Here is a 20,407-nt window from a genome sequence, read left to right as displayed (position 1 = left end):
GGCTTAAGACTTTACTCTTTGATAAAGCTAATAGTTAGGGCTGGCTTGGGTGAGTCCTGAACCATCCCTTAGTTATGCTGCCTAGACTGCTGGGAGACTTCCCATGATGCACCTCTTTCCTTTCTCCTCCTCTCCCTCTCCATCTGTATGCATTTTTATCCCATTATCGCATGTTACTAACTTGACATCTATTTTCTCTCTGTAGTTCTGTTCTCATTTCTCTCCTCTTTCCTTCTGTCGCTTTCAGCAGGTATTTCTGCCTCCGGAGCTGCAGAGTCTGGATCTGTGGTTGTGGGCCACCTGCTGCCCCCGTGTTCCTGCTCAACAGCTGCTGCTACCCCCCCGTTTCTATCTGCTAGATGTCTCTCTTTTTCTATATGACTCACTCTGTATTGAGTGTTTTGTCAGAAGGATTGTTATTTGGGGTGCTTTAACTGTGCGCTCTCTGTCATGCCTCTGTGTGCATAGAGAGCTGAGTTCTCTCCTACTCTGCTCTCTGCTGGACTGTTACAGTGCATAACCACCTTCTCCATTTCTCACAGCAGGTTTTATGCTGTTTCACAGTTTCATTCCCTCATGGTGAATATCAGGTATTGTACTGACTGTGCCAGCTGTGTGCATATGATGTACTGTGATGCGCTATTGCTTCGCCTGGCTACAATCATTGCTGCCATAGTCACTGTGACGCCCTTTATAAATGTGCTTCAGTTACCACCAACTCTCCAAAGATGTTTGTGAATTTGACCTTGTTTTTTAATGTGGCTCATTTGCCAATTTTGTGCCAAATGTATGCATGTTACCTCATTTACATACCTGCAAATAGTGCCAAGACTTAAATTTTGTCGTCTCAAAAAATGCAAGTAGATTATATTACAAATAGTATAAAATAAACAACGACAAAAAACAGAAACATCCTTACCCAAGATCTCTCTGGCCCTCTGCCTGACTTAAAGTGTCAAAATGTAATTTGTTTGTAATCAGTACTTCTGCTTTCAAGGATTCGAAATATACTGTAATTCTCTTTTTTTCTTAATTTTAACCAAACTGAGGTACAACAAAGGCTCAGCAAGCAAATGTGGATCCATATTTATTTTAAGGATGATCATATTATGTAAAAAAATGTTCAGAACCATACATTTTTAAATTACATTAAGTACAAGTAAGTACAGCACAAGGCATCATTAGGATTTTGCTGCAGCCTTGAACCAGTCCAGAACATTCTGCTTATTCTCTGCGATCCATTTTATGTTGGCGATGGTTCTCTCAATGGACTGATCCACTGCCAGGGACCCAGAGCCGAAACCGATCTCCGCATTATCTGTCTTGAACTGCTTCAGCTGTCACAACAAATACATAAAATTAGTGTCTTGTTTAGGGAGGTGATGCAGCCATTTGAAGTCAGGCAGCAACAAATAACACAGGGACAATCAATTAAAAAGTGCAGGTGTCAGTCATCCTAAAACACAGATGTAGGACCAGAGTCAGATTACTTCAAGGCCAGTCTTACACAATTTTACGTACTTGAAACATGACTTGATTTGTTGACAGTATGAAAATTATTAGAATGGGCAGGGGGGCTGAATCCTATATTCAAGCGAGACCTTCCCCAGCCTTATATTTTTGTTGGACCCCCCCTTGCATTGAAAAGAAATGCAAAATAAATGGGTTTACATACACCGAATTTGCGAACCGTGAGCTATGTGACTGCTGAAGGGCTTGAGCGCCACAATATTTTCACCCCACACTAAATTCCAACAAATAACCTAAAAATAAATATATATTAGATCAGATGATGCTGTAGCCTGATGTGTATGAGACCAGGGGCCAGAGGTATAAACGATGTGTACGTACAAAAACCATGCGTACGCCTTTTCTCACACATAAACTGGAATTTATATATTATATATTTGTTTAAGGAAGAATGTGCTGCGAGAATGTGCATACCTCACACATACTTCAGATCAAGCGTACACACGGTTTTTAGCTGAGATAGCTGCAGGTGACATCATAAGGTTGACATGAAATATAAGGTGAGAGAGGGTAACCATATAGTAAAACATTGTTTGTTTGGGTTGTTTGCCAATTTCACTGATTTTTATTATTTATGCAGTCCACACAACGTTCTGTAAAATGTCAATCAAAGGCGCATTTATAAACTTAATTTAAAATTATTTATGAGTGATGAATTTTATTATTCTTCTCACATTTGAGCCATAATTTCCTCGTCAATGATCTTTTACTTTTATCCTGAATTGTGAAGCACTTTGTAAAGTCTGTTTCACTATGAGCACTATAAATGAATCATTGATCATCTTTCTGATGTTTAATGCAACACAATCGGTGACATTGGACATCTGGCCCCAAATGTCTGACTATCTGTCATTATCAAAGTAATAGCATGATGCCAAGTCACAATTACGGAGGTTGCAATTGTGGTGCAAGTTTTGTTGCCCCACTCAGGAATACAAATACTAAAAATAAATGTGAATTACATCAGAGTGCATTGTAGCCTGTATGAGATCAGATATCTGGATGTCATAAACCAATAACATGATGCCTGAATTGCATAAGCACGCCGCAACTATTTGCAATCAGTTCTTCTTTTTAATTTCCACAAGTCTGTTGAACGAATTTTAATTTCATGTCTTTGTCTAATATATGTTGATAAGGTGATATCATTCTAACATAATCCTGTTCGTCTGCTAAGCTTACATACTTGTTTGTTATTTTCAAACCATGCATTTTCCATTTTAACCTTATAAGAGAAAAGGCTTTTAGGATGAGGACTAACGATTAGGCTATTAGTCAATTGCCAGAAAAATAATCAGCAACTATTTTGATAATCTTGTGAAGCCTGACACATCAAATAATAGCCAGAAAAATCATTTTTTTAAAATTGTAGTGTTCATTGGACCTTTTGACAAACCCTAAAAGTACACTAAAATGTGTTTCTGAAAACATTTGAGCAAATAGGCAATGCGGTAACAGAATCTTGATTCATATTTGATCAGTGCTGCCTAGTTTTTTAGAGTTTCGTGAACTTGGTGCGTTGCGCTGGACGGACCTGCAGAGTGGACGCAGGTCCAGACCTAACTGCCTCATTAAAGAAAAAAATACTAAAACTTTAGAGCGTGCTTCATTTCAGACTTTAAATTGGTTCTGAAGTCTTGGGACTGCCTTGAGACTAAATAATGACTTCGGACTTGGTCACACCTGCTGTTATCTACATCTAATATCATAGCATAAAAAAATGTACCAAGGGCAAACCATAATCTGGAATGACACTCAAACTGTCTTGAAACGTGAAAATCCCTAAAAGTAGAGATACAAATGTGTTTGATTGTGGGTAAAACTGGGCAAAACTCACTATAAAGACATTTTTAAATTGTGGAAAAAAATTTATATTTAACCTGTTGAAGCTCAAATTCAGTGGAAAATCGCTTGGTGACTCCATTGATGAGGTTGGAGAAGGAGAATGATCCACCACCATACCTGTAAGAGAAAACAAAACCAAGCCATAACGGATAATCAGGGTCATTTATCTGCAAATGAATAGTAACTGTTCACAGGCAGGCAGATTCCTCTTTCCTTTCATTGATAATTTGATTGTCAGCTGTGAAATTAAATGTATTCTACAAGGCACAGTAAATCAAAGAGACAGGAATTCTGATAAAGGCCTAAATTTATGCCTACCATTTATTATGAATGGAATATTCAATTCAATTCAATTTTATTTATATAGCGCCAATTCATAACAGAAGTTATCGCATTTCCTATATCTGTTTCCCATCATTCATTGAAAATGTTGTCTATAAAGCTTTTTTAACAGGGCTCAAGAGAGAGAGAGCACTGGGTTAAGTATAGAATAAGAGGAAATGCTTTGTGGCTATACCATTATTGCACTGTTGCAAGGATAGAAACCAGTTTATGTTTTAATATTCTACAGAATTGGTTGTCCTGTGCAAATCAGAAGATGGTTGGGGGAAAAATTTAAAGACAGTAAGTACAGCTGCACTTTATGAACAAGTTAAGAAAACGTTTACTATGTTTTGCATTCAGAGCTTCATTAAGGTCCTAATGAAGGCTGCAGTAACCAACATGCTCTGGCTTAAAACTGGTTTTCCTCTTTACTTGTTACTTGTTACCTTAAAGATCTACCTTTACAAACTCCTGACAGAAGCTAAATTATAAAACATCTCTGAGATATACATAGTGTACATGTGTACAGTTTTGTGTGTGCGGCTAAGATGACTAAATTCCCAAATTTAGTTTAAAGGTCTCTAAATAAAGCAACTATATCTATATTTTATAGGAGATAAAAATAAAGGAATGGCCACGTTTCTACAGGTCCGACCCAGACAGCTGCCTGAGACTTGTAGTCAGACCAAATAACTTCATCTCAGTCCGTCAAAGATGTTTACTTATTGTTGTGTGTGCAGTTAAAATATAGAGGGTAAACATAATTGGTTGTTGCACTTGTTATATTTGTCAAAATGACCAAAAAAATCTACATTTGAATAACATGAACTGTTAGTAACATGGCACTACTAGCTTAATTCAGCTGTAGTGAAACTATAATCAGCACCCATGTTATGCCTGTCAAGAGGAGGCCTGCATGGTTTAAGAAGGGTCAAGACCAAAGGTCAACTGAGACAGAGTTTGAATTACAATGAGCATGCTTGGCCAATAAAAGCTGTCACTGATAATAAACTTGACTGTAAATCTGCTATTGTAATTATGTGAAAATGGATCTTTTATTATGTGTCTGTGCTTCAGTTGGGCATGTGAGGGTCATAGGTCACAGAGATGTGTTACCTAACACACCAAATATCTGCATTTATAACAACCTTCTACTTAGAACTGTGAAGCCCATTTCAGCACCATTTAAATTGTCAGGTTGTGAACAAATTGCAATACTAAGCAGACTTGGTTAAGTTTGAAAAACTTATAGTTATAGACTACAAATCTGGTGCCTTTTCTCATGTTTCATGGCAGTAATGTTAGCAACTAAAAAATATTGTGTTGTACTCACTGAGTGAAAATGTGTGACCATTGAGCCCTGATAAAGTCCCACGCTAGAGACTGACCAACCACATTGTTGGCAATGTAGACAATGGTGGAGGTGGCATCCTGCTTTCGGATCATATTTGGATCCAAAGTGTACTCCAGGTACCTGAAAAGGTATAAGCAGAACAGCGGGCAGAGTATATACATGTGTATACTGGTCAGTAAATGTCAGTTATATGCTGTAGTATACTGTGTAACAGTATTAACAAGGCTGTCTGTGAGCAGACCTGTTAAGCAGCCATGGTTGCTTCGTGCAGGCCAGGGCAGAACGGAGTTTGTCAGCTTCACTAGCAATGGTGGCGTCCTTAAACTGGGACCAAGCAAACTCCCACTCTTTAGCGCCACCTGCTGCGATGGCGTTACAGTACACAGTGGAACGCAGGTTGGGGTGGATCCTGAAAAATGATGACATATTTAAAGTTCAGGATTATGATGTTGGACAGATGGTAGCACTTTAGGTACAATAAAGTGTAATTGAAATAGTGGATAGGAAATAAGTTACATGTTGGGATGATGTATACACTCACAGGTTTTTCTTAGTGTCCATCCATTCATTGAACCATGCCTTGGCCAGATTTTGGCATTCCTCGAGGCCTGTCCTGCAAGCCAGGCTGATAGCATTCACCTGATTATACCTGGGTAAAGGAGAAACATGATCCCAGGGTGGTGTCCCATAATTATTAATCCATATTTGATAATATTGATCATTTGATTAATATTCATAAATATATTTGATATTTTGCTTCAGTCATATTTTGTTATTGCCTCTCTTGGAAAGTATGATCTCCAGAACAACAGATGCCCACGTATTTCTCTTTACTCACTGGTCCATGTGTCCAACAGGTACATTGCTCCAGTTGCCAGTCATGGACTTGTAGTATTCAAACAGAGGGGTGACCTGTTTCCTCAGGTAATCCTAAAAACAAGGAAGACAAAGCTAAGGAAACATGATCATTCCATAAATCATTAAAGTCAATTCTTTGTGTTATGGCTCTTTTGATTTTTATGCTGATATGTTTGGCTGAAAGAAAGTACACCTGCATGGGACCATAAACCTCGCTGCGGTCAAACATGAGGTAGAAGAAGTCCAGGTTGCTCAGGGCCGACTCCCAGGGCATATATTCTATTTCTTTGTTCAGGTAGTTGGTGGTATTGAGGGCCAGCACTGTAGGGATGATCTTTGCTCTTTGCAGTTACAAGATTGAGAAAAATTAAATGAATGGGATATCCTAAATTTCTACATCTTGATCATCATTTATGAATAGAGTGTTCTTAGTTTTACCCTTCAATACATTGCCAAAATAGTTGTTGTACCTTCCTAAATCTACTGGAAGTAATGAGTCAAAATACCAGGCGGCATCTGTGTCATCCTAGCAGTGTTGTTTAATAGTAATATTGGACAAATTTTAGGCCGCTTTTCCCCCATAAACTGTGTTGATTAATGTAACGGACGATGTTGCTGCCTGGACCCTCTGTAATAAAGTCTTTTGGCTTAACTGAAGGTAACAAACAAGTTAAAAGTTATTTTTTCTACATTCTCTTCATTACTATCATCATCTGTATATGATACTGTATTAGCAGGATTTACCTGGCCAAGTTGAAGGCATCATCCACCAACTGAGCTCTGTTGATCACTGGAATAAGCTTGAAAAACAAGAGCAATATCCCTGTTACTACTACTAAAACAACTCACATCAAGACACGTGTTCATAATCAGCATGTGAAAACAGAGGTCACACATTATTCTAATTTTACCAAAAATTAGCAGGTAATATCACCATGCATTAGACAGTAGTGTCTTACCTTATGATTGGTGTTCAGAACATTTAGGAGTCTTTCCCAGTTGCCCTGGTCATAGTTGACTCTGTAGTAACCCACCACATTGAGGTTGGCAAGCACCCAGTCAGTCCCTGATGCCTGCATCGCATTAATTGTGGCTACAGAAGAAAGAGAGGTCGGAGTTAGTCATTATTGCTGTGGACGAGACCAAGAAAATGTAAGATACCAAATTCATTTTATCCTTTTAACAGTGTCTTATTATTATTTGACTTCTAAGGGTGATTTTCTGAAAACTCAACCAATGAACTCTTCAGTCTCTGATGTTATGAACCAGACATGAACCTGACTTTGCAAGTCAGTCTGTGCTTTCAGCTGCAGTACTATGCAATGACTAACAGTCATCTTTTAGAATCAAAAGGCACAAGTTGTGAGACGTTGTTATACAACCAAAAAACTTCTTAAGATGTGTTCAGACCAAATGCCAAACAAATTCTCTCGGCATGCATGCGTCGGCGTTGTCTGTCTATAAGAAGCTCTGTTGAAAATCGACATTTTATCCAGTTTTAAGTCTCATTATTTACGCTACACTTATAGATTCATGTTGTTTTATCCATATGTTTTAACATAGCAAAGGATCTTAGCCATCGGACGCTCGGGACGCAGGTGAGCCCTAAAAAATTTAATGAGTCTACTATCCCCTAACCAAACATCAACAAACATAACATCTGTCTAATGCGAGCACTGAGGGTTCTACAATGTACTGTACTCTTAGATTGAATTAAAACGTAAATATTTACCTAATGTCTCATAGTGTAAGGATTATTGAAATGTCATTTTACGGTAAGTGTTGCAATACAGGGGCCCTATAATTATTAAATGATGGAGAAGGGGGGAGGGGGAGTGCGTGAGTCATCTAGTGGCTGGGTGTTATCAATGTTATCAATAGCACCTTTAAGCTGTGCCATTTTAATGTGAGATCACTTACCAACGAAACTTTTATCCTAAATGATTTTATCACTTCCAGAGATTTTGATGTTGGTGAAGCCAAATGATTATAGCCAGCTTGCTGAACTATGTCCTCTGGAATATGGAAGTTTTAGCGTGCCTATACCCAGTGGCTGTGGTGGTGGACTTGCTGTTGTTGTTTATAAGAAGAGCTATAAATGTATTCAGCCATCTGTCAATAATTTTATAAGCTTTGAGGTAAATGGTAAATGGACTGTACTTATATAGATATACATCGTTTCTGAGTTCTTATCCTCCATCAAACTGAGCCACGACAGGATTGTCATTACTGGTGATTTAAACATAAATTTTAATGATCTCACACACGGTGAGTCCTTGAAACGTGAATTCAAAACTAGACTTCACCCAGCATGTCACCCACCGTCTTGGGAATACACTTGATCTAGTGATGTCAAAAGGTGTTGCTAATGTTTCTGTATTCGACGCTGTTCGTAAAAGGTTACTAGACACCGGACCCAACGTAATTCTCTGAGCTGGTTACTGTATCCAATCTATCCGATATAAATGTAGAAGACTTATTGGCAATGACAGAAAAAGAGACCTCTTTTCAAAATTGTACTAAGGCCTATTTATCTTCTTAATGAAACACTCCTGGTTTAATATTTGGTTTTATACCTGTGCAGATGAGTTTCTCTTTATAATATTATTAATTCTTTTAGATTTAAAGCTATATATGAGTATATTGCTGCACCTCACAGTCAATACTACATTCTGTTTTGAATGTAATTTCTGGATTTGCATTATAAAAACTTATATGTTGTAACAGCAAATGTGTTGCCAAATCCATGATTGGTACAGTACACTCCCTGACAAAAGTCTTGTCGCCTATCCAAGTTGTAGGAACAACAAATAATAACTTGACTTCTAGTTGATCGTTTGAAAACAGAAGTGGCTTATATGAAAGGCAAAGGCCTCTAGATTATGCTTATTTTACCAAAATAAAATCTTATCATGCCTTGATTTTTAATTATTTAATTAGGACAGAGAGGTCAGACTTTGCTTAGACAAAAGTCTTGTCACATCTTTAAAGGATTCAACCAATCACAGATTAGAGCATCACCTGTGACAAATACTGTAATTAACACATTCCCAGGTGTGTAGAAGAAGAACCCCAGCACACCTAACCTTCATTTGAAATGCATCCTGACCTCTGACAGCATGCCAAAGATTCAACCACAGACCAAAGTGCTGATCATCAAGAGCCTGAAGACCAAGTCTCCTGCTGAGGTGGCAGACATCTTTAATGTATCTAAACGTCAAGTGGAGAGGATAAGAAAAAGATTTGAAGAAACTGGTGAAGTTCATGACAGGCCCAGGTCAGGCAGGCCCCGTAAGACTACTGTTCAAGAGGACCGTTTGTTGGTTCGACAGTCCAGGGCCAGCCCTTTTCAACTGCAGCAGAGCTACAGTACAACTGGTCACCAGAAACCCCCGTATCTACAAGAACAGTTTGTCGAATTCTGTCACACAGTGGTCTCAATGGCCGAATTAGTGCTCAGAAACCAGCATTAAACAGAAGACAACTAAAAAATCGTGTTGCATTTGCCAAGGCCCACAGCATGCAGGAAGGATGGACTGTGGAAAAGTGGCAGAAGGTTGATTTTTCCAATGAATCATCTATTGAACTGCATCCCAATCATCGCAAATACTGCAGAAGACCTATCGGAACCCGCATTGACTCAAGATTCACACAGAAAACAGTCAAGTTCGGTGGAGGAAAAATCATGGTTTGGGGTTACATTCAGTATGGGGGTGTGCGAGAGATCTGCAGAGTGGATGGCAACATCAATAGTCTGAGGTATCAAGACATTCTTGCTGCCCATTACATTCCAAACCACAGGAGAGGGCAAATTCTTCAGCAGGATGGTGCTCCTTCTCATACTTCAGCCTCCACATCAAAGTTACTGAAAGCAAACAAGGTCAAGGTGCTCCAGGATTGGCCAGCCCAGTCACCAGACATGAACATTATTGAGCATGTCTGGGGTAAGATGAAGGAGGAGGCATTGAAGATGAAACCAAAGAATCTTGATGAACTCTGGGAGTCCAGCAAGAATGCTTTCTTTGCCATTCCAAATGACTTTATTAATAAGTTATTTGAGTCATTGCCAAGACGTATGGATGCAGTCCTCCAAGCTCATGGGAGTCATACACAATATTAATTATTTTTCCACTGCACCATGACTTTATGTTCTGTACTGTACATTATTTCTTTTAAATGACAAGACTTTTGTCTAAGCAAAGTCTGACCTTTCTTTCCTAATAAAATAATTAAAAATCAAGGCATGATAAGATTTTATTTTGGTAAAATAAGCATAATCTAGAGGCCTTTGCCTTTCATATAAGCCACTTCTGATTCCAAACGATCAACTAGAAGTCAAGTTATTATTTGTTGTTCCTACAACTTGGATAGGCGACAAGACTTTTGTCAGGGAGTGTACAGTCATGAATAATCAATTGGCCTACCCACTAATTTTTTATTCTTTCTCATCTTCTCTAAGCATGGTTTAGGTTTGTTTTTCTTGTCTTGATTACCAGTAGGTTACATTAGATAGTTGTTTTTATTTATTTTAAACATGCCATTCTATGTCTGGTGCTTCTAATGCTGTATTGTATTATAATTGATCCTGAAAAGGTGTTTCTTTCTGCAGTCCTTCAACACTTGCTTGCAATCGAGGAATATGTAAATACATCTGACTTATCTTGACAATCGACGATGGCCTGCAGTGACTTTGCATTTACTGTCAGAAACATTTTATCTCCACTTACTAAACTGTCAGTCTGAAGTAATTTCATTTATCAGCACAAAATCACCCTGTTATTGTTGTACATCCTACCTGATTTATCCTTCAGCCACTCTGGTGCCTGTATGGCTCGAGTCTTCATCCACTTGATTGGAACAATCCATTCATAGCTGTAGGATAAATAACTGTATTATTAAATCTACATGTAGTTTAGATTTTGTTGTATCTATTTTGCCTTTTATGAACTGTAGGGTGTATCAGTTTTAAGGAAAAAGTGCAATGAGACAACATCTGTTATGAATTGGCACTATATGAATAAAAGTGAATTGAATTGATATACTAGAATTTATAGTAGTAGTGAAGATACTATTATTGCAGAAGTAGTGGTAATTCTAGTGTAGTAGTATAAGCAGGAGTAGCAGCAAAGGTTGGCAATAGTAAAAGGAGTTGTAATATTGTAGTCATAATGGTACATAGCAGCAGTAGTATTAAAGACAAACACAGAAATAAAGAATTCATGGGTCTAGAGCGAGGGAAGGATGGAAGAAAAGCAATGTACATACTTGTAGGGAGATGGAGCAGTGACATCAGAGTCTGGATCCAAGAGAAAGTGCTTCTGGGATACCACCCCAGTGCTGGTATTTATGGTAACCACAGGAAAGCCCATCTGCAGCACCCAGGTGTTCATGATGTTATTGACAGGCTCCGGAAGTTTAGTTTTATTAGCATCAACAGCCTGTGGAAGCAGAAAAACAAGAAATAAATAAATGATGTAACAGTAGGTTGGCATGTACTGGAGATCCTTTTGAATAAAATGTTAGCTAAATGTTCAAATCTATAGAGTCTATAGAAAAGAACATGCCATTTGCAGATGCTTCCATAAGTCTGTGTAGACTGCATTCCCAAACGCAAATTCAGCCAAGTAGGTCTGCAGGATGGACAGAAAAAACAAAGAGATGAATTGGTTATTTTGCATTTGTTTCTTCTTAATGTTGTGGTGAACCCATGACTTGAATCAAATAATTTTCATTTTAGTCACAAAAAAAAACCTCAGTAAGTGACGCAAAGTCTGCAAGCTAGTTCAGGCATTCCACCCCAACCCATGCCCCTTGAGTCCACCTCACACTCGCATGGCAAACGCTTTTCACTTTATACAGTATATATCATTTTAATGGTGGTTGTGTTCTTAAGCCGTCAGTGCTCTGCTAACTCTTTTGCTGCCACACCGCTCACCTAAAAGCTATGCTGTTCATACAGCTTTTTTTTTTTAAACCTCCACCCCAGCATCCACTTGTCGGCTCTAAGCCTACGTTCTCCACTCCCCACACTCCCTTTGTGAGTTGGCTGACTGAATTACAGTTACTGATTACTACTGATTGATGGGGTTGTTCTCATGCCACGTTTGAAGAAAATCCACCTGAAGAATGGATGTGAAGTGCCGGTTGAAATTCCTTTATAACTCGCCTTTTCATATTTTTTAGAGTTATCAGATGCACTCTGCCATGTTCCTAATAGAGCATTAATTTGCCAAGGACATGTGTTTATGTCTCCATAAAATCCTTACCCTGAGTCCCATTGTGAAGACTTCTTCAGTTAGGAAATCCGACAACATCCTCAGAACAGATGCTCCCTAAGGATGAAAAAACTAATTTTAAATGTTGGAAAAATGGATTGATCTTAGGATCAGAGATGGGAAAAGTGTTCTGCTGCTGTTTAGGCCAGAGTGTATAAAGTTACCTTGCTGTATGAGATGGCATCAAACAGCTCACTGATTTGTGCTGGTTTCTGGATGTCCTCTTCTCTAGAGGACAAAGGGTGGGAAGAGGCCAGGGCATCGATGGCAAACACCCTGTGGACATCACTGAGCACGATGAGGTCTTTCTATTATGAGACAAATAAGACAATATGATCAATACTCCACTGATCACTGTCACTATCATCGTACATTAAATGGATTATTGAGGCCATGAGGTGGGAGGTAAATCATTACCACGTTCCAGTCGGGTTCAGCCTCGTGTGCTCCCAGGTACTCAACATAGGAAGCAAAGCCTTCATTCAGCCACAAGTCATTCCACCACCTCACGGTCACCAGATTACCAAACCACTAGAGGGACAGCACAGAGAAAAGATGTGAATGCTATGTCAGGAAAAAAATAAAATAAATAAGACATAAGCAGCTCTTAAGAGGCTCCCAGACCTTTAGACTTGGCCTTGAGTCACACTCTAGTCCAAGATTTTTGGACTTGCGATTTGATTTGAAACCTGTTTTGACAAGACTTGGAATTCCTCTCAAGGCCTTAGATTTTACTTGTTCCTTGCTTTGACTTGTTACTTGACTTGGACTTGTTTTCAAGGACATGAGACTTGGCTTAAAACCTGCTTTGACCTTTTTCAAGGTTATGCTAAATCATTCCAATATATTTTCTTCAATATTAAATTATTTTTCAAACTGATTAAAGAGCAAATCACAATATCCATCAGGGGTTATAACAGTGTCCACCATATAATACACATTGTGATGTGATATAGATTGCAAGTCTTAAATCCTAACCATGTGAGCCAGTTCATGAGCAATGATGGTAGCAATCCTTTCCTTGTTGGAGTTGGAGGAGAACACTTCATCATAGAGCAGTGCTGTCTCTCTGTATGTGATCAGACCCCAGTTCTCCATGGCTCCAGCATTAAAGTCTGGCAGAGCTATCTGATCTGCATTAGGAAATAGAATATTTATGGATGATTAACTACTGCTTGTAAGTTGACCAAAACTAAGTTCTTACTCCACCACTGTTAAAATATGTGATCTAGAGAGAGTATGGCCTAGAATAAGAAAATTGGGGATTTGAGGGTGCTGTAACAAAATCAGGGAATTAACTGTATGAGCGGGCCAGCAAAGACTGGATGAAGACGGACTACAACTTTAATCAAAGACTATAACAATCAAGTCATGAAGCTTTATCTGTTAATAATTGATACTGTGTGTGATCTTCTCAGATCCTGTTCCCAAAGCCCTGTCATAAAAATTCACAACTGAAAGATACAGAAGGATACCTGTAATTAGCAGATAAGTCTTGCAATAAACAATAAGAACAGAATGGACAAGTATTTTATATGGTTTTTGAAATGGCTTATACAGCTGTTTTTTTGGAAAGGGCAGGCAGTGTCTCAGTCTACAAAAGGAAGTATATTCGGGGTTGACTGTAAAAATGGACATGATGGCAATAAACATGATTGCATAGGAGTGGAACCGTTAAATCAAAATATTAAATGTCACATTAATGTATACCTAGGTAGGTGTACTGTACGTACTTACAGTAATACATGTGTAGTGGAAAAAGTATTCAGCAACCAATTTGTTACATTTAACAAACATACATACAGAAAGGAGGATATGAAATTAAGGCATTGCCTCAGAGAAAATAGTGCAATTGGTTTTTTGTACATGTAGAGAAAGTGTGTCCTGGTGTTGTTATCCATTGTATAGATAGGTTAGGTATAGAAAAATTCTAGTATTTTTCAACCTGGGTCTTATCCTCATTTTCAAATGTGGTCATTCTGACTATGGGTCATGCTAACTTTGCACTTCCCACTTCCGTTGTAGATAATCAGCAAACAGACTGGCAAAACAAGTATATCAGGGCAATTAGCGCAAGCCTCCTAAACCTTTCCAAATAAACTTCAATTTTAGATAAATAATTTAAAATGCTTATAAACCCAAAACTTACTTTCAGGGCAACTTGCAGCCTTGATCTATAGGCCTATATCTGTCTTTAAAGCAGACTAATTAATATCCAGATGGTGGACTTACCAGACTTGGGTAGAGGGTAACTGGAATTGTAATACTTCTCAAAGAACTTAAGAATGGGTCCAGTTTTGTTAAGGGCATACTCTCCCTGCCCAGCATCAATAGCAGGCTTCCGGGCGAAGACACGGATCTAAAACCACATCACACAATACACATAATAAAACACATTACATAGTCTCATTATGCACATTTCTGTTAGTTTGAATATCATTATCTGAAACCATGGAATCTCTGTGGTTTTAAATGGATACCACCTTAATTGCATTATATTAGATTTTTTTTACTAGATTTAAATTATCTATAAAATTGTTCTGATGGCATAAGTTCTGTTTGTAGAATACCAACTGGTGCAGTCTGTGTGTTGCTTCAGCCCAATCATCTTGGTTATTGAATTCGTACATTGTTTTCTGCAACAGTGTCTTTTTAGATACTACCACTGGATGGCGCGCGCCCCATGTACAAGGCGGAGTCCTTACCGCAGCAGCCAGGGTTTGACTCCAACCCGCGGCCCTTTGCTGCATGTCAACCCCCAGAAACTTTTGTTTTACTTGAATGGAGAATGACTGTGCTGTAAGGAATGTAAATGGACTGTACTTGTATAGCGCCTTTCTAGTCTTCCAACAAAGTGCTTCACACTACATATCGCATTCACCCCAGTGGCTGCTCATCAGAACAAAGAAACCGACTCAGTCCTTGGGAGCAATTTGGGGTTCAGTGTCTTCGACATATGGGCCGGGGAAAGCCAGGATCAAAAAGCTAACCTTCCACAGCCACAGCCACCCCTTGAATTCAGTTCAATTCACTTTTATTTATTTATATAGCGCCAATTCATAACAGAAGTTATCTCATTGCACTTTTCCTATAGAGCAGGTCTAGACTGTACTCTTTATAATATTAATTACAGAGACCCAACATATCCCCAGACTGGCTCAAAATACTGCTGCTTTTCGGGCAGGAGACAAGGAAGCATACAACATGGCTAGAGCGAGACTTAAAGCTGGCATCAAGGAGGCAAAGCGGAGACATCAAGAGAGACTGGAGAGAGACCTCAACACCAACAACACCAAAGATATGTGGCAGGCGATCAAAAACATCACAACAGAAGTGCCCCCATCATGTGTGAGGCCACGTTATCAGATGAGCTAAACACATTTTATGCTAGTTTTGATCTCCCCAACAAAGAGTCACTTGTAAAGTCTACTCCGCCTCCAGAAGACGGGCCACTGTCAGTATCCATAGTGGATGTGAGAAGAACCCTGCTGAGAGTGAATAGGAGTAAAGCTGCTGGGCCTGACTCAGCCCCGGGATCCCAGGAGGTAAACTCGACTAGAAAATCACTTCGGTACCGAATGTTGTTTGTTGATTTTAGCTCAGCATTCAATACAATCTCCCCCATGAAACTGATTAGAAAACTTAGCACTCTGGGCTTCAGTACCACACTCTGTAATTGGATATTGGACTTCCTCACAAACAGACCCCGACAGTTAGGATTGGCGGTCACACCTCTTCCACTCTAGTGTTCAACACCAGAGCCCCTAAGGGCTGTGTGCTCAGTACCTTCCTGTTCACATTCCCATGATTGCAACCCCTGACATGGAAACAACTCTTGTGAAGTTTGTGGATGATACCGCCATCATTGGCTGGATTTCAAATAACGACGAGAATTCACATCGGGAGGAAATCAACAATTTTGCAGAGTGGTGCAGAGAGAACAACCTACTGCTCAACGTCAGCAAAACCAAGGAGCTGATCATTGACTTCAGGAAAAAGAAGGCAAAGGCACACACCCCTGACTACATCAGTGGAGCTGAGGTGGAGCAGATTAATAGTTTTAGGTTCCTGGGAATCAGCATCACAGAGAACCTGACATGGTCCTGTCACATCTCCACCCTGGTCAAGAAAGCTCAGAAACGGCTGTATTTCTAAAGAAAAGTTCTTATTAACTTAACTTAACTCCTGACTGGAAACATGGCCCAGGACAGGAGGGCTCTTCAGCGAGTGTTTAAAACCGCTTAGAAGATCATTGGTACCAACCTACCGAGCATCAGTGATATCGGTGAGATGAGGTGCCTGCGCAGAGCCCAAAGGATACTAAAAGACAGTACAAACCCCAGCCATGGCCTGTAGCTCGTAGCTTGAGAAGTGTCAGCTCAAACAGGTTGTTGCCGGGTCTGTTAGCTTACACCATGCTTAGCTCAATAGCAAGCAAACACCTAAACACAACAAAATGTATCAAATAGCCTGTGTTGTCAGTGATGAAATTGTCAGCTCTCCATATAGAACAAAAAAGTGACACAAAAGTGAACAACATCTGTCTATACCATGCGTAGGATTTGAAAATTCCTATGACTTTGGTGCCACCCAGTAGTAGCATCAAAAAAGACACCTTGGCAGAATGCACACCTCTAAGTTTCCTGGAAATACAAACTCAATGAAATAATGAAATGAAAGAGGGACAAAATCACTTATGGGGGTCAATTACCAAAACTCCATCAATGGTGCTATTGATGAAGCTAAAGTCACTGACAATGAACGCCAACACATAGGTGGACATTTTCTTAGTTGGTTCAAAAACTGTCTTCTGCACATCATGACCCTCAATGGTAACGCTGCTTGATTCTGTGGAAGAAAAATTAAAGATTAATAGAATTTAATACAATTTATATTTGATATTAATTCCATTATTTATATTAATGCCTAGGGTCAAACAGTTTATTTTAAAAAATCCTTTTTACAAGTTTTAAAAGTTATACTTATACTTTTTTTGTAAACATGTCATGTCTTAGTTCACCCTAAAATCTCTCTTACATTCACTTGTAAAACAAAAGGACCAGCATTGTCTTCCTCATACACCACTGATTTTGTCTGAAACTGAAAATAATCCTGTCCAATTATTTCTGTTGTGCAACTAACCTTTTTCTTCGCCATTGGACAGGGCTACAGTTCCACGGTCGTGGATCAGAGTGATGAAGAAAATAGCTTTCATAGCTGGCTCGTCAAAACAGGGGAAAGCCTTCCTAGCATCTGTCGGCTGCATCTGAGTTGTAGCAACAACCCTGACAGGAAATAGATAAATGAAGGATTTGAAACCATTTCTCAACCAACAACTATTAAGGAACAAAATCCAGGTGAGGTGGTGACTCCATTGCCAGCAAACAAGATAGAACATGTGAATATGTTTTGGAGTTGTCATTTAAGCTAGGGTACAGCTAAGATGTCTCCCTATTCCTTTAAAATAGCAAACAAATATCTTGTTTGAGAACTTATTTGGAACATTTCTTATTTCTTCTTAGTCATTGCTGGCTACTGGAGGTTCTGAAATTTTCAGGATAGATTTTTTGCCTAGTTATGTTTCAAAGTGTCATCATCTGAAACCAAATACACATACTTTTTCACTCCATTCTCCATGTATTCACTCCTATAGAAGCCTCCCAGGTCATCAGCCAGCTCTCCAGTAAATTTAGTGTTGAGGTGGTACCTGTGGCCCTTCATCAGTTTACCATCTAGCTGCAGGACCAAGTACTGGGTCACATTCTGGAGCCAGGAAGACTTGATTGAAGGGGCTTTGACTCCAGTGACTGAGATGAGACTTGCCAAGTGGTCATTCTCAAATTTGGTGTAGTTCAGCTTATTGGAGTGGATAAGAATCAGGTCAGTCTCCTCACGACACTCAAACTCCACACTGGACTCACCTGAAACAACATGAAATAACTTAAACTGTGATCAGCAGTAGTAAGAAACTTCAGCTCTACCCAACGCCAACTCATTTGCTCAAATTAGAATTTTCTGACTCCAGTAACTGACAAAGATGATGAAAATTTGAAATCTGAATCCAAACTTTAAATTATTTATATAATTATTTGTAGGCATGTTAGGACACCTTGACGAGTGGTTCCCAACCTTAAGCACTTAAGCCTTGTGAGTTGTGACCCATTAAAATGAAGCAATGCCCACTCGCAAACCCTCAGCACGAGTTGCATATGTCAGTAAGCTGTGAGCAGTTTTTTTCTTTGAAAAAACTTTAAAGTCCCGAAGAGGTAAAATTTCCAGTAATTCACAAGGAAAAAAGCAAAGATTAGGGGACAGTCTGAAAAAGTAAAAACTGCTTTCCTGTGTTGATTCTGCTACCCCTTAGATTTATCCTGCAACCACTTGTGGGGTAACAGCCTCCAGGCTGGGAAACAATGACCTCTAATATATGAAATACTGTATGTCTCAAATCAGAATAAAGCTACCTATTGTTGCTTTCAAGTGAAAAGCATGAATCGCCAAATTTAGTGATTTTTAATTGTTTCAATTAACTGTAGAATTAAGGTATCATTCATACCATCATGTATTGTACTAAATACACCAAATAAGACTTCAAGTAAGAATTTTCTCCGCTCAACTGACAACAGATGTAGTCCAGAAAAGATCCAGAACAAGCGAGTAAGGACCTTGAGTTGAGATTGTTCTGTTCTGCTCTTTCTAAGATTAAGAGTGAACTGTCAAGCTTGATGTGAATTCTTGTATGTTGCACTATCCTTTGAGAGAAGCAGGGTCTTTCCCATCATTATATCCTATATCTGCTGTTCAAGGTGGTATAAAATACCCTTGATCCAATTTCTTTTGAAGTTCACAAATTCAATTCAATTTAATTTATATAATAACAGTAGTTATAATAACAGTAGTTATTTCAGGGCACTTTTCATATAGAGCAGGTCTAGACTGTACTCTTATAATATTATTTACCGAGACCCGTGAATGCAACTACTGGCTCCAGAGGATCAGCTATGAGTATTATAAAGCCTTACCAGTAAAGATGTAGAGTCCAGTTGTCACATCTGGAGTGAGTCGCGGCCACAGGGTGATGTTATAGTAGTTTGGCACCAGGCTCTTGGGCAGCCGGTACTTGTCCCAAGGTTCATTGGACGGGGCAGGTGTGATGGGGGGGTTGGATGTTGTTCCTCCATCTGTTGGCAAGACATCATTATTATTTTTAGCCTTTTCCTGGGAGTAAAGAACAGACAGAGCTATGATAGTAGCCAGGGCCCCTGCAAACAAGATGATAGCAACTATCACAAGAGGTTTACTGATGGGCCAACTTTTCCCCATGTTGTTCGCCTGCGTTGGAGCACCACACTGAGACAGGGTGCAAGGGTGGAGGGTGAACTTCTATATGTAGCCATCTCCCCTCCCATTCATTGTACCAGGTGATACATTAACAGCGGTGAAGACACATAGACGCATATCTGTCACATAGCTTCATACTGATAATTACTGACTTTTAAATATAATTTTACTGTACTGGTGCTATATAAATAAAATTGAATTGAATTGTACTTTTAACTTTTTGAAAATAAAAGCCCAGAACACAAGTTCAATACTTCTTCTGCAGTGACTGAGACATTCATAAGTAAGGATAACTAAAGTTGTCTGAAGTTAATTAGAGGAAAGGCTATAGAGGTTTTCAAGAAGATTATCAATTTATCTAAATGTAGAAGCTCTTCCAGTTCATTCAAAATACTGTACAATTGACTTTCTGCATTTTGTCACTGATATTTGAAATGTGAGCCTTTTTAACAGAAGAACATTACATAATAATAGCTTTTAAAGAAATATTTTGACATTTTTGAGAAAGACAGTTATTTTCGTTCTTGCCAAGAGTTAGATAAGAAGATTGATACCATTCTCATGCCTGTATGGTAAATGTGTCGCTGGAGCCAGCATCAGTTAGCTTCACATCAAGACTGAAAATGGGGGGAAACGTCACTCTCTGTGACAATGGTTTGATTATGGTCGACTTAGTTGTAACGTACGTAGAGATGGTGCAACTGATCAAAGTGGGAAGTTTAGTGTGAAACTGACCAGTTACAAAGTAGCAGTAAGTAGTTGCTTTACACTGAAACTTGCGATCAAACTTACGATCAGCTGATGCAACAGGCTGCTGTACTCTACTAGAAATAAATACTGGTGGAAAAATTCATTCATGTATTTTTTTAATTTTTCTAGG

General features: G+C 39.0%; 1 protein-coding gene across 2 annotated transcripts; it reads right to left on the bottom strand.

Annotated features, from left to right (window-relative positions):
* Window positions 1–1,074: 1,074 nt before the first annotated feature.
* LOC122874477 (aminopeptidase N-like) lies at window positions 1,075–19,557 on the bottom strand. Of its 2 annotated transcripts, XM_044192379.1 has the most exons (22): window positions 19,209–19,557; window positions 17,804–18,107; window positions 17,329–17,471; window positions 16,898–17,034; window positions 14,419–14,545; window positions 13,165–13,319; window positions 12,604–12,717; window positions 12,351–12,494; window positions 12,178–12,243; window positions 11,476–11,541; window positions 11,177–11,349; window positions 10,707–10,783; window positions 6,871–7,004; window positions 6,656–6,711; window positions 6,105–6,252; window positions 5,892–5,983; window positions 5,595–5,702; window positions 5,295–5,462; window positions 5,033–5,173; window positions 3,411–3,492; window positions 1,945–1,993; window positions 1,193–1,337 (listed from the first exon to the last, which is right to left on the bottom strand). In XM_044192379.1, exons 1-21 carry the CDS (start codon window positions 19,507–19,509, stop codon window positions 1,946–1,948), a joined length of 2,784 nt encoding a protein of 927 aa, XP_044048314.1. In that variant the 5' UTR covers window positions 19,510–19,557; the 3' UTR covers window positions 1,193–1,337; window position 1,945. The 2 variants fall into 2 exon arrangements, with proteins under 2 accessions (XP_044048313.1, XP_044048314.1); XM_044192378.1 differs by lacking the exon at window positions 1,945–1,993 and having other exon boundaries at window positions 1,075–1,337.
* Between the last annotated feature and the right edge of the window lie 850 nt (window positions 19,558–20,407).

Source organism: Siniperca chuatsi, linkage group LG4 (assembly GCF_020085105.1).
Source record: "Siniperca chuatsi isolate FFG_IHB_CAS linkage group LG4, ASM2008510v1, whole genome shotgun sequence".
Taxonomy (NCBI): domain Eukaryota; kingdom Metazoa; phylum Chordata; class Actinopteri; order Centrarchiformes; family Sinipercidae; genus Siniperca; species Siniperca chuatsi.
The sequence above is the reverse complement of the archived record's forward strand: the minus strand, read 5'-3'. Positions and strand labels throughout refer to the sequence as shown.